Source organism: Oryctolagus cuniculus, chromosome X (genome assembly GCF_051225735.1).
Source record: "Oryctolagus cuniculus isolate XC-2025 breed Fujian yellow rabbit chromosome X, ASM5122573v1, whole genome shotgun sequence".
In the NCBI taxonomy this organism is placed as follows: domain Eukaryota; kingdom Metazoa; phylum Chordata; class Mammalia; order Lagomorpha; family Leporidae; genus Oryctolagus; species Oryctolagus cuniculus.
Window position 1 is genome coordinate 68,497,659 of NC_142888.1, and position 16,297 is coordinate 68,513,955.

The 16,297-nt window shown below is 39.6% G+C and overlaps 1 protein-coding gene across 2 annotated transcripts in view; it reads right to left on the bottom strand.

Annotated features, from left to right (window-relative positions):
* The window catches only part of SH3BGRL (SH3 domain binding glutamate rich protein like), an 85,568-nt gene that overhangs the window by 66,958 nt on the left and 2,313 nt on the right, over positions 1 to 16,297 (bottom strand). Inside the window, exon 2 of one of the 2 annotated variants that reach the window (XM_089323891.1) lies at positions 14,774 to 14,930. The exons of the other annotated variant lie outside the window; for it this stretch is intronic. Coding sequence (XP_089180017.1) covers positions 14,774 to 14,860 — 87 coding nt within the window. The 5' untranslated portion in view covers positions 14,861 to 14,930. The remainder of the gene's footprint in view (positions 1 to 14,773; positions 14,931 to 16,297) is intronic. 2 annotated transcript variants of the gene reach the window in all.

Here is a 16,297-nt window from a genome sequence, read left to right on the forward strand (position 1 = left end):
AGATTTGAAGAAGGCAAGGATGTTGAGTGAAATAACCGCCTACTAGCACAGAGTTTATATGAGGAAGAAAATCATCTTTGGATATCACTCATCAGGTCGTTATCTGATTTATCATCTTCTTTAGAAAAGACTGAAGTTGAGTTAGCTTTAAATCAGCAATCTCCAGGAAGAAACTACAACATTCTCTCATGGTTTCCCTAAGGAACCGTTAAAAAATATATATGTGTCTGCAATTCCAGAGTTGAGGGGAAAAAAACAAACAAGGACAAAAAGACAATTCATGAAAAAAACAAAATGGTTGAACAAAGAATGATTAGTAGTCCATTTATTAAACTATGTGAAAAAGTGAAAAACAGAGTTTAAGGAAAATGTGATGTAATGATAAGTGAGGCTCAAAATAAACTTTAGTATTAAGTGAAGTAGGTAAAGTCAATCATCTTAAACTCACAGTTGTGACCTGAAACAATGCCTTCTAATATCTATTCTTGATTCTTTCTGTCTTGCATTCAAGTATTTGGTTTTGGGTTAAGCATATAACCTGTGTGTCAGCTTGTCTTCCTGATTGATAAATTAAAATTTAGACAAGTCATACTCAGAGTAAATACAGGGTTTGCAAAAATTTGTTTATGGTTTTAGGATGGTCTAGAGACTGAGACATGCAAATTTACCTGAAGTAGTTGAAAGTAACCAATGAAAGCAGATTTTTAAATATTTTAGAGGTAAGTATAAACGATACTATTAGAAGAAATCACCCAAAGAAATAAAAGATTGTCAATGAAAAAACAATAATTTTCAATAGCATAAAATAATCTTTCTAAAACACAATAAATATAAAAATAAGTCTTTATATATGACAAAATTGCAGATCAGGGCATTCTTTTTTTTATTTGACAGAGTTATAGACAGTGAGAGAGAGAGACAGAGAGAAAGGTCTTCCTTCCCTGGGTTCACTCCCCCAATAGCCACTAGGGCCAGCGCTGCATCGATCAGAAGCCAGGAGCCAGGTGCTTCCTCCTGGTCTCCCATGGGGTGCAGGGCCCAAGCACTAGGGCCATCCTCCACTGCGCCCCCCCCAGGGCCACGGCAGAGAGCCAGACTGGAAGAGGAGCCACCAGGACTAGAACCCGGCTCCCATATGGGATGCCAGCGCCACAGGCGGAGGATTAACCAAGTGAGCCACGGCGCTGGCCCCTGATCTGGGCATTCTTAAAAGGGCATAGAAAAGAACTAGTAAGAAATGGAGGGAAATAAGGGGGAAGGGACTAGAGGGAAAGAGAAGGAGAATGAAGACAAGGGAGAGAGGGAGAGATATGAACGAATCTAAGGGTTTATAATATTTCCTTCCTCAGAAAAAGTGTTCATTTTCAATGGAAAAATAATAAGTAAGACCCTCTTCTGTGTCAACATTAGGTTTTCTAAGCAAAACAAAGGTGTATAGTTCTATTTAAAACTCACCTGGAACTACTAAAAATAAATGCAAGTTTCTAATTAATTTCTAATTAAAAAATAATAAAAATCAGAAAGGATATTCTGCCTTAACAGTTTTAAAAGTTTGTTTATTTGTTTGAGAAGCATAGTAATGGAAAAAGAAGGATAGACAGAGAAAGAAAGATCTCCCATCCACTGGTTAATTTTCCAAATGCCTGCAACAGCCAGGGACGGGGTAGGCCAAAGCCTGGAGCAAAGAACTCCATCCAGGTCTCCCTCACGAATTGCAGGGACTCGAGGACTTGGGTCATCATTTGCTGCATCCCAAGCACAGTAATGGGAAGATAGATCAAAAGCAGAGGTGGAGGTGAACTCAATCCCAGAAACTCTGATATGGGATGTGGGTGTACCAAGAGGTACTCAACCCACTGAGCCACAAAACCCACACCCTGTCTTGATAGTTTTAACCGGTTATTTTGGGCTGCAAATGAAAATTTCTTTCTTTCAAGGGAACTCAAAGACCTTGCTATTATAGTCTCATTTTTAAAAACCCTAAGTAGGGGCCAGCACGGTGGTGCAGTGGGTTAAAGCCCCAACCTGCAGCACCAGCATCCCATATGGGCACCAGTTCAAGTCCCTGCTGCTCCACATCCAATCCAGCTCCCTGCTAATGCACCTGAGAAAGCAGCAGAGGATGGCCCAAGTCCTTGGGCCCCTGCACCCACACAGGAGACCTGGAGAAGCTCCTGGCTCTTGGCTTTGGATCAGCTCAGCTCCAGCCATTTGGACAGTGAATCAGCAGATGGAAGATCTTTCTCTCCCTCTGCCTCTCTCTGTAACTCTGTCTTTCGAATGAATAAATCATAAAATTTTTAAAATTCTAACATTCCTGGGAAGTAGGGACAAGGTTATTTCTTCTATTTTATATGGGGGAAGGGGAGGATTTAGCACAGAGGTTAATCCATTTCTCTAAAGCCTTTATTTCCTAATTCAGGGCTCCCTGGTTGATTAGCACAATGATGACAGGAGAGAACCCTATAAAATGATCACAAACAACATTGAAATGTTGAGTTTCCAGTTCATAGTTCCAGAACAGCTGTGTTTTTGTACAGCAGCAAGCAATATAGGTCAAAATTTTTTCATAATTTTTTTTCAGGAAATTGACACCTTTGGAAGGCACTGACTGACTTGGGACCTACATTAACCATATCATGTGATTTTCTTCGTTAATGAAACCATCAACTACCATAAATGAGGCCCAGTACTTAATCCTTAGGGAATTATGAATTAAAAACATTTAAAACACGAATTTTGAAATTAATTTAAATTCAATAAATTACAAGTCTAACGAAAGAACCAACATATGAGAATATTCCTTAAGGCACGCTCCTCTAATGTACTGATCCTAAACTGCCTTTGTCATCCCGATTTCCACAATCTTAATCCCACAGCCTAGGACAACAAGGAATAGAAAGTAGTACTGCAGCAAAGTACCAAGGGAAGTTGCATTTTTCCATCTGTGGAGAGTTTACTAACAGAAAAGTGATTTCCATCTTGCTGAGAAAGCTCGCAGGCAATCCTTACATGGATGGACTGGATAACCTCTCATGAACCATTTTAGCCATATGCTTCTAATATTTAAATACACTTAATGTTGATAAAAATGGAAGAATTTGAAATCCAGTTTCTTTTTTAAATAGTTTATTTACTTGAGAGGTATAGTTACAGAGAGAGATAGAGAGAGGGAAAGACAGAGAGAAACATTTTCCATCTACTAGTTCACTCAGATGGCTGCAAAGCCTGGATCTGGGCTGATCTGAAGCCAGGAGCCAGGAGCCAGGAGCTTCCTCCGTGCCCTCAGTGTGGGTGCAGGGGCCCAAGCACTTGAACCATCCTCTACTGCTTTTCCAGGCCATAGCAGAGAGTTGGATCAGAAAAGCAGCAACTGGAATATGAACTGGTGCCCATGTGGGATGCAGGCGCCTTAGCCAGAGGCTTAGCCTGCTACACCACAGTGCTGGCTCCTGAAATCCAGTTCTATGAAATTGTAAGAAAATGTCTGTTGGGCAGTTGGTGCTGTGGCATAGTGGGTAAAGCCACCGCCTGCAGTGCCAGCATCCCATATGGGCGCCGGTTCGAGACCCAGCTGCTCTACTTCCGGCCCAGCTCTCTGCTATGGCCTGGGAAAGCAGTAGAAGATAGCCCAAGTCCTTGGGCCCCTGCACCCGCGTGGGAGACCTGGAAGAAGCTCCTGACTCCTGGCTTCAGATCGGCATACCTCCTGCCATTGCGGCCAATTGGGAAGTGAACTAGCAGATGGAAGACATCTCTCTCTCTCTCTCTCTCTCTCTCTCTCTGCCTCACCTTCTCTCTCTATGTAACTCTAACTTTCAAATAAATAAATAAATATTTTTTAAAAAATACGCTGTTCCATTTTCAACACAAAATGGAAAATTACTGTTTGCTGACTTGCAGATGTAGCAAAACTCACTAGGCAAACAGGATGATATGGAGTAGCCAACTCACAAGAGGAAATTAAAGTACAGATAAGGAAGGAGAAAAGTAGCTGTAACTTAGGCAGCATGAGGGAATATTGTACACCCCACAGTACTCAGCCAATAAGAAACCGGGGTATGGACCTGTGCGCTAGGATACAAACTGTAACTGCCCCAGGTGTGCCTGCTCATCAGACACCCTATTTTGCAAGACTGATAATAAAGTCTTGCTTTCATTGCACTTCCTGAGTTCGAGTTTATCTCTTGAGTGGACAGGTGAGGATATTTCCCACCCAATGAAGAGATTCTCAGTGTTACGCTCAAGGTCCAAAAAAGTGATATTAAGAGCAAAGATTAGTTTTTGAATCCATGACCTCTTAGACGTAGATACCATTGATTGACTCCACTTAAAGTACCTTTGTAAAAATGTAGAGGGGTGAGCATTTAGTACAGCGGTTAAGATGCTGCTCAGGGTGCCTGCATCCCATTTCAGACTACCTGGTTTCAAGTCCATCTCCCGTTCTCAATTCCAGCTTCCTGCTAATACACATCCTAGGAAGCAGTGGGTGACAACTCAGATACTTTGGTCCCTGCCACCCAAGTGGGAGATTCAGACTGAATTCCAGGACCAGGGGTGGTTTTTTTTTAAGATTTATTTTATTTATTTGAGAGACAAAGTTACAGAGAGAGGTAGAGACAGAGAGGTCTTCCATCTGCTGGTTCACTCCCCAGATGGCCACATGGCAGGAGCTGCCCTGATCTGAAACCAGGAGCCAAGAACTTCTTCCAGGTCTCCCACGCAGGTGCAGGGACCCAAGGACTTGGGCCATCTTCCACTGCTATCCAGCAGAGAGCTGGATCGGAAGAGGAGCAACCGGGACTAAAACCAGCATCCCATATGGCCAGGGCTTTAACCTGCTACACCACAGCACCAGCCCCGAGGACCTGGGTTTTGGACTGGCCCAGCCCCAGGCATTGAAGGCTTCTGGGCAGTGAACCAGCAGATAGCAACTCTCTGAATTGTGTCTTTCAAAAAAACCAACCAAATAAATAAATAAATAAAATACTCAACAACATTTTGAAAGCAATAATGTCACTTTGAAAAAAAAAAAAAAAACAGGGCTCACTTGGTTAATCCCAAGTGCTTGGGCCCTGCACCCCATGGGAGACCAGGAGGAAGCACCTGGCTCCTGGCTTCGGATCAACACAGTGTGCTGGCTGTAGCGGCCAACTGGGGGGTGAACCAATGGAAGGAAGACCTTTCTCTCTGTCTCTCTCTCTCTCTCTCACTGTCTAACTCTATCTGTCAAATAAATTTTTTTAAAAAAAGGAACCTAAATGAAAGATCTCTGAGAGTGAGATCCCAGTGGAAAGAACGGGGCCATCAAAGAAGGAGGTACCTTTCTCTGAAGGGAGGAGAGAACTTCCACTTTGATTATGACCCTGTCGGAATAAGATCGAAGTCGGCGAACTCAAAAGGCTTCCATAGCCTTGGCAACTCATGACTAGAGCCTAGGGAGATTACTGACGCAATAAACAAGAGTGTCAAATTGTTAAGTCAACAACAGGAGTCACTGTATACTTACTTCTCATGTGGGATCTGTCCTTAATGTGTTGTCCAATGTGAAGTAATGCTATAACTAGTACTCAAACAGTATTTTATACTTTGTGTTTCTGTGTGGGTGCAAACTGATGAAATCTTTACTTAATATATACTAAATCGATCTTCTGTATATAAAGATAATTGAAAATGAATCTTGATGTGAATGGAATGGGAGAGGGAGCGGGAGATTGGAGGGGTGCGAGTGGGAGGGAAATTATGGGGGGGGGCCTTTGTAATCCATAAACTGTACTTTGGAAATTTATATTTACTAAATAAAAAAAAAGGGAAGTAGAAAAAAAAAAAAAAACAGTGGGGCTGGCGCTGTGGCGCAGAGGGTTAACATCCTGGCCTAAAGCGCCGGCATCCCATATGAGCACCGGTTCTAGTCCCGGCTGCTCCTCTTCCGATCCAGCTCTCTGCTATGGCCTGGGAAAGCAGTAGGAGATGGCCCAAGTCCTTGGGCCCTTGCACCCATGTGGGAGACCTGGGAGAAGCTCCTGGCTCCTGCCTTTAGATCAGCACAGCTCAGCTGTTGCAGTCAATTGGGGAGTGAACCATCGGATGGAAGACCTCTCTCTCTCTACTTCTCCCTCTGTGTAATTCTGACTACAAATAAATAAATAAACCTTTAAAAAAAAAAACAGCCTTGCTAGAGGAAAATTTATCCACCAGAAAAACAGGCCTGACTGGATTTTGATGCTTATTGCTTCTTGATTACAAGGCAACCATTTTTGCCAGAGTTCAAATGTTTGTGGGCGGAAGAGTTAGAAAAATGCTTGGAAGAGGGGAAGAAGAATACTAAATTATCTTTACTTGTCTAATGATTTGATAGGAATCTAAGAAGAAATATAAATATGAATTACTTCAGCACTTAAACATGTTGCCATACAGTTGGCCGATGGCAAACATGATGAATAGCCTCCACACAGGATACTCTGGCTCAGGAAGTGATCCTTATCAAATTTAATTGTAGCAATGGCTTGATTTAAATCCAAAGTAAATGAAACACAGAACCTTGAAGCAGACTTCCAACCAAACTTGGGAATTCTATAATCCTTGGAAAAGAGAAGGAGACTGTCAAAGAAAGCAGGAAGGGTGAAACAAGCATAAGATGGATAGGGTGTTACAAAATAAAGGAGTCAATGAATACACCTCATATTTTTGGAAGGCATAATTGTTTACACAAAAGGTCAAGGTCAGAGTGATCCCAAGGTGAAAGGATTACAGATAAGCCTAAATGGCATTTTTCAGATATTGAAAAAGGGGTTTAGTGTGCTTTGCTCCAGAATGTCAAGGTAGCTGGTAGAAATAAGCAGTGAAATCATAGATCTTTAATCTATTGTCATCACTGGTACATTTGGTTTAATTAGTACTGTATAAAAATCATTCTTCTGTAAAATATTCAAGTAAATATAGAACTGTAAATTGTGTTTAGAATCTACTTGCCAATTTCCTCTCTGGTGAAATCGCAAGAAAACTAGGTAAAGTTCAATTGAAAGAATAAATTATCCTTTTTTCAGAATAGGTATTCGAAGAAAATATCACTCTCAGGGTGACAAGAAAGTGAATAGAAAATACATTTGGAAACTTATTGATGGGCTTTGGGGGTGAAGAATTCTGATTCCTGTGAGCAGCTTACCAACATGCTGAGCAGGTAGTCCCTAAATATCTCTACCTCTGAGACTCTCACATATGTCTCCTTATGTGTAAGCCATATAACTTGCTCCCCAAAATTGATGTCATCATACTTACTCCCGCATTCTAGCTCAAGAATCTTTATTTCTGGCTTTTCTTGTTCTTGAGAACCTGGTTTCAGTCTGGTTCAATAGCTGGCAATAAATATTTTCTGAACGAATGAGTGAATTTGGGGATGAAAGGAAGAAAAGTTCTAGAACAAATCACAGATTCAGAACCAGTAGGACTTGTCTACATGGCCTATTTGAATTGTCCACCCATTTTAAGGTTCTGCGCTTGAGCACCTCTTCCAAGTGGTGTTGTATGCGTACAAACTGTCAAGTAGTTCACTGTGATGTACTGAACCAGAGTTCCATAAGCTCTCCGATCTAAAATTTAATAATTTTATTTATGTGGAATCCTAACTTCTAATTTAATTTCACTTATCTTTCTTTATCTTCTTTTTATTTTAAAAATGAATTTATTCACTTAGGGGGGAGAGAGAGAGAGAGAGAGAGAGAGAGACTTTGATCTTCTGGTTTACTCCTCAAATGTCCCAGTGGCCAGGCCATGACTGTAGCTGAAGCCAGAAGCCAAGGATGCAATTCAGGTCTGCCAAATGGGTTGCAGGAATCCAGCTACTTGAATCATCACTGCTGCCTCTCTAAGCAGGAAGCTAGAGTCAGGAGCTGGCTATCAAGCCCAGACACTCAGACACAGGATGCAGGTATCAACCAGCATCCTAACCACCAGACCAGACACTCACCACTTCATCTTTTTCCTTGAATTTCATTCCCAAATCAGCCCAGAAATACTAAAGGGTTAAATGCCTACAAACCTACTCTTACACTCCTTCCAGCTTCCTGGAAGTTAATTAGCATTAGGGGGAGACATACTAAGCGTAAAAGACTGAAGTGAAAAAAATACATTAGTTATATTTTATTTTCTTATTTATTTAAATGGCAGGGGCACAAAGACAGACATAGAGAGATTTTCCATATATTGGTTCACTCTCCAAATGCCCACAACAGCCAGGTCTGGGCCAGGTCAAAGGAAGGAGCCTGGAACTCAGATTATTTTACATGGACTGTAACCATTATTTGGTGCCTCCAAGGATGTGTGACAGAGCCAGGAGTTGAACATCCCAAGCAGAGTCTTAAGTGCTGCACTGAATACCTGCCCTAGTTATACTTCCATATGACTAAAATGATGCATCCCATAGCAAGAAGTTAAAGTGTTGAAATCAGTATTATCTAGAGTAAGCTGGTCTTTACTGAAGTATGACAAGTTGGGGTAATGGATATTGTCCAGCTTTTCTTCATACTTTCTATAAACTTTTACTTCCTGCTTATTCTCTTAGAAGGTAATTGAATATTGTTGCTAAATGTGAAGACATTTTGCTACATTGAAAACAGTACCTGAAATTAGTAAAGTCTTTTACACTTTAAAAACACTGCTTTCTGAAATAGTTTGGATTTTTCTTGATTAAAATTGTTTATTTTCAAGGACAGCAATAGCTGTTTACTTAATTTCATTGTTTATTATCAAATATATGCAACTTTCCTCTGGGTCATAATTCCCAAAATATTAACTCATGACTATTTCAGCCAGTAGTCATTGAGTGAGTTAAAATTTGATTCTATAGTGAAATAAAAACATCTCATAGGTGTGGGCAATGTAGTGCAGGGTGTTAAGTCACTGCTTGCAATATCTGCATCCCATGTGGGAGCACTGGTTGGAGTTCTGGCTGTGCTGCTTCAGATCTGGCTTCCTGCTAATGCATCCTTGAAGCAGTGAATGATGGCTTAAGCGCTTGTGCCCCTGTCACTCATGTGAGAGACCCAGATGGAGCTCCTGGCTTCTGGCTTTGGCCTGGCCCAGCTCTGGCATGGAAATTGTAGGCATTTGAGGAATGAACCAGCAGATGGAATATTCTCCCCTCCCCTCCCCCCTCCCCTCCCCTCTCCCCTCCCCTCCCCCCTCCCCTCCCCTCCCCTCTCTTCTTCTCTCCTCTCCTCCCCTTCCCTCCCCTCCCCTCTCCTCTCCTCTCCTCTCCTCTCCCCCTACCTTCCCCCTCCCCCTCTCCTCCCTCTCCTTCTCCGGGTCCCTCTCAAGTAGAGTGCTACAAAGCATACTCAACTTTTGACAAACCTATCAACACGTAGAGAAGAAAACTAAGAAATAAACTGCAAAAATAGCGACTTGGCTTCAAAATCTGGTCAGTAAGGTACAAAAATATGACTTGTATGACCTGAAATAGTTTCCATGGTAATCTCCAGAGGCTGATAAACTGTTTAGAAAATAATTTTAGTGCTATTATACACCATACATCATCTGTCTTTATTATGTTGTATGTAAAAAAGAATCATTAATCACTTGAAATAAAAATTATTATATATTTTTACTAAGAATAAATTAAAAATTATTGCATACCATTCAAACTCCATGCATTTTCCAGAACTTTTATGATAGCAAATGGTGGTCCTTTTTTGTAAATGTAACTATAGAATTCAATCATAATTCCATCACTCACTGAAAGATAATCTAACTACATTTCCTTCCAAGTGTTTTTGAAAGAATACATTTTTTTATATGCTGTGGGTTCAGATTTTTGCTTTTTTCTTCCTTAGAATATCTTCCCTTGGCATGGGTTGTTGTAAAATATGATAGCCCCTTTTGATGATAATAACTCCTGTTTTAGGTATTCTCTGTATAGTCAAAGCAATAAGATATTTATACACTATGTCCTGAGTTTTATACATTTACCTCCAAGTAAGTTCTAAGCCCTCACTACCCAACTACATTGTACCAATTCATCTCTGTTAATAAGTGATTTTTAAACCATAATTAGATATTTATTTATGGTAAATTTCCACTTGGACATTTAGACATAAACTAATCAGACAACATTGGGTTAGATGCTTTGGGTTTTGATTAAATCTAGAGTGAATGATTTTGAAAGAACATGCTCTGTTGCTGGTATGACCTCTCTAAAAAAGTCTACATTATTTGGGCAGCATAAGGATCCCCTGGGCTATGCAGTCTAGCTCTTAAGTTCAACTTTTTGGTAGAGTTAGATCAATCCCAAGTGAGACATACACTCTTCTCCTAAGTTCCCCATGAAAAGCTTAATCATAACCACGCAATTTCTAAGTGAAAACAAATTACATCAAGCAAAACCCATTCTTCAATTTCAACATCAAAATCAAATTGTAAATCCTAATCTGACAGGACAATAAGTAAATATTTAGTCACATTTTCCCTATGTTTTTTTAAACATTCATTTATTTGAAAGGCAGAGTGACAGATACACACACACACACACACACACACACATCTGTTGGTCAACCCCCAAATGCCTGCAACCACAAGGACTGGGCCAAGCCAAAGCCAGCAACCCAGAACTCCATCCTCGTCTCCCACATGGGTGGCAGGAACTCAAGTATTTGGGCCATCATCTACTGCCTCCCAGCCACATTAACAGAAAGCTGGATAAGAAACGTGGAGTAGGCAGAATTCAAAATAGGCACTCTGATATCAGATGCTATTTTACCAAGCTTATCTGCTGTGCCACAATGCCTATCTCACAGTATTTTTGAATTTGCCTTTTATCATCTTTTTCTTCCAAAAATTATATAAATTCAAAATCTATTATAAAATTGGCCTTATTCTAGATCTTGTCACTTATCTGACTTACTGTTTAAAACTCAACAAGATGCCACCTGTTAAGCTTTCTATGTCACCGCCACCAATGCTTATTGTCCCCTCAACATTGCTTAGACTATTTAAATTTAATGCCTCTAAAAATTTTTAATTAGAAATTCACTTGAAAATCTTCAACTATGCCTCTTTGATAAGTCAAAATATTTAGCTGATACACAAGACCAATTTTGTTTAATTTTCTGAAAGTGTGAGATGAAATTCCATGATTTTCAACAAGCAATTTCCAATAGAAACATTCATATAAACTTTCTTCCTTGATACCCTTTATTTTATGTTATTCCTTTCCAGCTTTTGATAATGATGTCAGGCAACAGGTTTAGTGACCTAAGGAAATCGCACAGGTAACAGTCAATAACACAAGCCTCACCTTTAAAGCTATATGGTCGCCAGCACATTGGCATAGTGGGTAAAATCACCAGCTGCAGTGCCCGCATACCATATGGGCGCCGGTTCGAGTCCCGGATGCTCCACTTCCAATCTAGCTCTCTGCTATGGCCTGGGAAAGCAGTAGAAGATGGCCCAAGTCCTTGGGCCCCTGCACACACGTGGGAGACTTGGAAGAAGCTCCTGGCTCCTGGCTTCAGATCAGCCCAGCTCCGGCAGTTGCACCCAATTGGGGAGTGAAACAGCAGATGGAAGACCTCTCTCTCTGTTTCTCTGTCTTTACCTCTCTGTAACTCTGCCTTTCAAATAAATAAATAAACTTTAAAAAAAAAGCTAAATGCTCTAGATTAAAAAAAGTTAAAGTATCTTCTAAAAAATTTTGTCTTATCTACTTTTTGTTAGATTGCCTTATAAAAGGAATTTTTATATTAGGATGAAGGTATATGTTCTACGTTCTAACTAATAGAATACACCACACTGTTATAATAACTTTGATTTTCTGTTCTGAAGAATCCCAAGTTCTTTACTAAATGTAACAAACCATTAGAATTATTCTTAGTACTGCTATAGATAATTTTTTTTCATGATTTTCTAGGTTCATTAGAAAAGCAGTACTGCAATGACTTGTAAATTAGTTTTAGAGCCACATTTCCAATGGGCAATTAGTATATACTAATCAGTAGACAGAACAGCATAGGAGTTAAGATCATGGGTCCCAGAATCAGACCAACATGGGAAGTGAGGTATTTTGCCAGCTCTGTGACCTTGTTGGCTTTCTAAGCCTGTGTCCTCTTTTAAAAATGGGGATAATAATACTGCTGGCTTCACTGAATTGTCAAAATAATTAAACTGCATAACCCAGGTAAACTTCCTACAAATGCCTGGCAAAGTGCAAGTATTTACTGAATGATAACTCTTAATATTATTAACTAAAGTGGATGAATTACAAGGATTTGTGCAAGAAATTAAAGTGAGATGATTTATCATATTTTAAATAAATTAAATAATAGTCTATGCTTGTCTTTCTTCTAAATCAAATTTGAAAATACACCACTGGAAATAATGGCTTCCAATACTACACTACTGTTAAATATATATTCACTGCTGTAATTTCAGCACTGAGAAATATGCTACACCTGGGATGAAACAATTGGCTGAGAAGTAGTGCTGATATAAAACAGACAAAATGTTTTCATGTAGTAAGAGTTACCTGAGATGAGCATTTTCTGGTGTTTAGAAGGTGAAGTTTTATTTGTCATATTTATTCATTGTTGGAAATCCCCCAAGCAGAACTGTTTGGCTTCATGCCAATTCTGTAACAGAGTCCCATTTTCACAAATGAATAAGCCAAAGGAGCAGAACTCAAAGACTAGAGTCCAAAACTCAGAGTTTACAAGTTACAGTAGTACCGCCTTCCCAACAGATTTAGAAGATTTATAGAACCATAAATATCCACCTTTCAGTCATGTTGGTCTAGAGCCACACAGACACTTTTCAGGAAAGTGAATCGAAGCCATGAAAGTTCAAGATGTAGCACAAGCCAGCACAAGAAAGGATAGACATGCACTATTTATAAATGTGTCCTTGGCTAAGGCATTTTATTTTAGAAAACTTAACTTGTAGAAGAAAATGATGCTATTAACTTGCTTACTTCCCCCACCTTCACCCCACATCACTCTCACATGCAGGTTACAGACAAGGACACATTCGATTAGGTAAGGCACCATCCTAGTTTAAGTAGCAATTTTATTTCCAGTACAGTCATATGAGAAACTTTTAATGTACTATTGACATAACTTCTATTCAATACATAAACACAGATGATGTGTAAATAACAGTGTTTAGAAGTAGGTTCTGAAGTCAGACAACCTGCGTTCTAATCCCAACTCTGTCATGTCTAGTTCTTTGGTCTGCAGCAGTGTACCTAATGTCTCCAGATCTTAGAGATACTCCTCCAATTACAGAGAACAGCTTTAGTACTAGCACTTAATTCACCGTATTATTGTAAAGGTTAAGTTAAATGAAACAATGGATATAAAGAACTCAGCACAGTGCTTGACAAATGCAACCCAAAAATAAATGTTAATCTTTACTATTACTAGAAGCAAATCTTGATTAGCCATGTTAATGAAATGGTAGTGCAACCACAAAATATAGCAGTACTTTAAACAGTCTTTGAATTTGTCATATTTTTAAGCTCATATTTGAAATTTTTTATGTTCTGGCAATTAACAATACTTCAAGCCAACACATCCAAAATGTGGGATTCTGGACTGGAAAACAATCTCCTTGCTTTAAATTCTCTGCTTGCCAAGTGTAAAATGTCAGCTTTGTCTCTCATATTAATAAAAACAGTCATCATACATGAGCTTCCTCTTCTCTCTAAATGTACTTTTGTTTAATTTTGGTCCTGGATTGCAAGAAGTGATTAAATTCTGGGTTTAAAAGGACTCCTGGTGGGCTGTAAAGTAGAATTGAAAGGAAACAGATGGTCTGATAGTCACAAACAGATTCTCTCTTAATTTGTTGAATTTTATAAGAAATAGAATACAAAATTCATCCTTTATAATTAAGCAAAAATATTCCTACAGATTTATAGTTGATTATACAATATGTATTTTAGAAAATATATTAGAAGTAGCCACAGTGATTTAGAACATTCAATCTGATTATTTCTAGCACCCTAAGTGATTTTCTCCCCAGGCCAACCCATGGGGAGGGTTGATCCTAAGGTTCGTTGATCAAAACCCTTCCTCAACAGGGTAACTAGTTTTCGCACAAGAGATGAATCCATTTCATCCTTCTCTCCTACTACATTATGAATATTTTACTAAGCTTTCAAACTAAAATTTTCCATATAATCATTTGACTTTTAAGTGTTTTTTAAGTGCTCAAGAATCACCATCATTTACACCTGTGCATCCCAAGGCTCTTCAAGTTGGGCTAAATTACTGCAGTGCCTTTATCATTGTTGTAAATTTAGGAAATCAACCATGAAATATTGGGCACCAAATTGAAGGCAATGATTTTCAATCTGCATTTGCTGCATGAAAGCCTCCATGTTTCAGTGTTTGGGGCATGCAAAAAACATGTCCAGTCATTTGGTGAATGATTTCTTACTTTGGTCTTCTAAGTAGTTTATGAATACCTTTAAAAAGCATTCAAACAAACTTTACCAGTTACGAAAAATACCAAAGTATATATCAAATCAACGCTCAATTTATAAACACAGAAAAACAGAAGCAAAACATTCTGTCATCTACGAAGCAATTACTTGAGAATCATATAATGAAGAACTATGGGGGACAGTGCTGTGGTGTAGCAGGTAAAGGTGCTGCCTGCAGTGCTGAAATCCCTTACGAGAGGTGATTCTAGTCCTGTCTGCTCCACTTAAGATTCAACTCCCCGCTAATGTGCCTGGGAAATCAGAAGAAGATGGCCCAAGTGCTTGGGCCCCTGCATTTACTTGGGAGATCTGGAAGAAGCTCCTGGCTCCTGGCTCCTGGCTCCTGGCTCCTGGCTCCTGGCTTCGGCTTGGCTTAGCCTCAACCATTGCACCTGGGAAGTGAACCAGCTTCTGGCTCCTGGCTTCAAATCAGCACAGCTCCGGCCATTGCAGCCATCTGGGGAGAGAACCATCGGATAGAAGACCTCTCTCTCTACCTCTACCTCTACCTCTACCTCTGCCTTTCAAATAAATAAATAAATTTTTTTTAAAAAAGTTACTACAATTTGTTAATTTATATAAGCACTGGACTTAGTATACTTTCCATTAAGTGTAAATTTATAAGCCATTACAAGACTGAAAAATGGAATATGGCATACATTACTGCATTGCAGTGGGTCAAAACATGTATCAGCCATTCTCAACATGAAGAAATCACTTCCTATAAAAAAAAAAAAAAACCCGACAACAACTTGGGAGCTCCATTCCCTCTAATTGATTCTCATGAAGAGGAAAAAAACTATTAAGGCCAAAAAATTTTTGATGTTGACCTATAAAAGACCAGTTGAGGCTTTCCCAATGCACATGTCTTCTCTGTCTTCCTGATCTTGGGTTAATAGATATTTACCCCACTTACTGCCATTCATCTTTAGGCATAATATCCTTCTCCACATCAGTTTCCCACTTCTCTATTCCCTTACATGCACATTCCCAGGCAACTCCTTGTCCATTTACCGGACTTATTTCTTGCCTATCTCTTACCTCATGTTCACATCTATCTCCTCCTGCTTTCTAGCTGTCATGTATCATCTTGGTGGTTAAGCACAGTTTTTTTTTTTTAATTCAAAGAGCTTGTGTTGGAGTTAAACTCTATGGCTTACAAGCTGTGTGACCTGGAAAGTTTTTTAACCTCTTTGAACCTCTAGTTTCTTCACTGTAAAACAGAGATAATCACAGTACCTAATTCATAGGACCATTTTAAAGAAAACTAAAGCTAGTACTTGACACAGTTAAGTGTTTCTACTGGCTAACATTAAGAAATCCACTGTGAGGCCAGCATTATGGTGTAGAAGGCCAAGCCCCTGCCTGCAATGCAGTTCGAGTCCCTGCTTCCTACTAATGCACCTGGGAAAGCAGGAGAAGATGACCCAAGTGCTTGGGTACCTGCCACCCACGTGGGAGACCAAGATGAAGTTCTGGGCTCCTGATATTGGTCTGGCCCAGATTCAGATGTTGTGGCCATCCGAGAAGTGAACAAGTGGAAATCAACCAATCTCTCTCTCTCTCTCTCTCTCTCTCCCCCTCTCTCCTTCTCTCTCTGTAACTGCCTTTCAAGTAAATAAATAAATAAATATTTTAAAAAAGAAAGAAATCTATTGCAAAGTTCAGCTTACTTGCTTTTCATCTCCAGATTTTTGAGAGGGAAGTGTTACTCCTCTATTGTGGGAAAGAGTTAAATAAGTTTGAAAAATTGTGGCTTTGTAAAAATTAGGCTATGAGGTATAAGGAGTCTGGATATGGACAACTAAATTATTATGGTCTTGC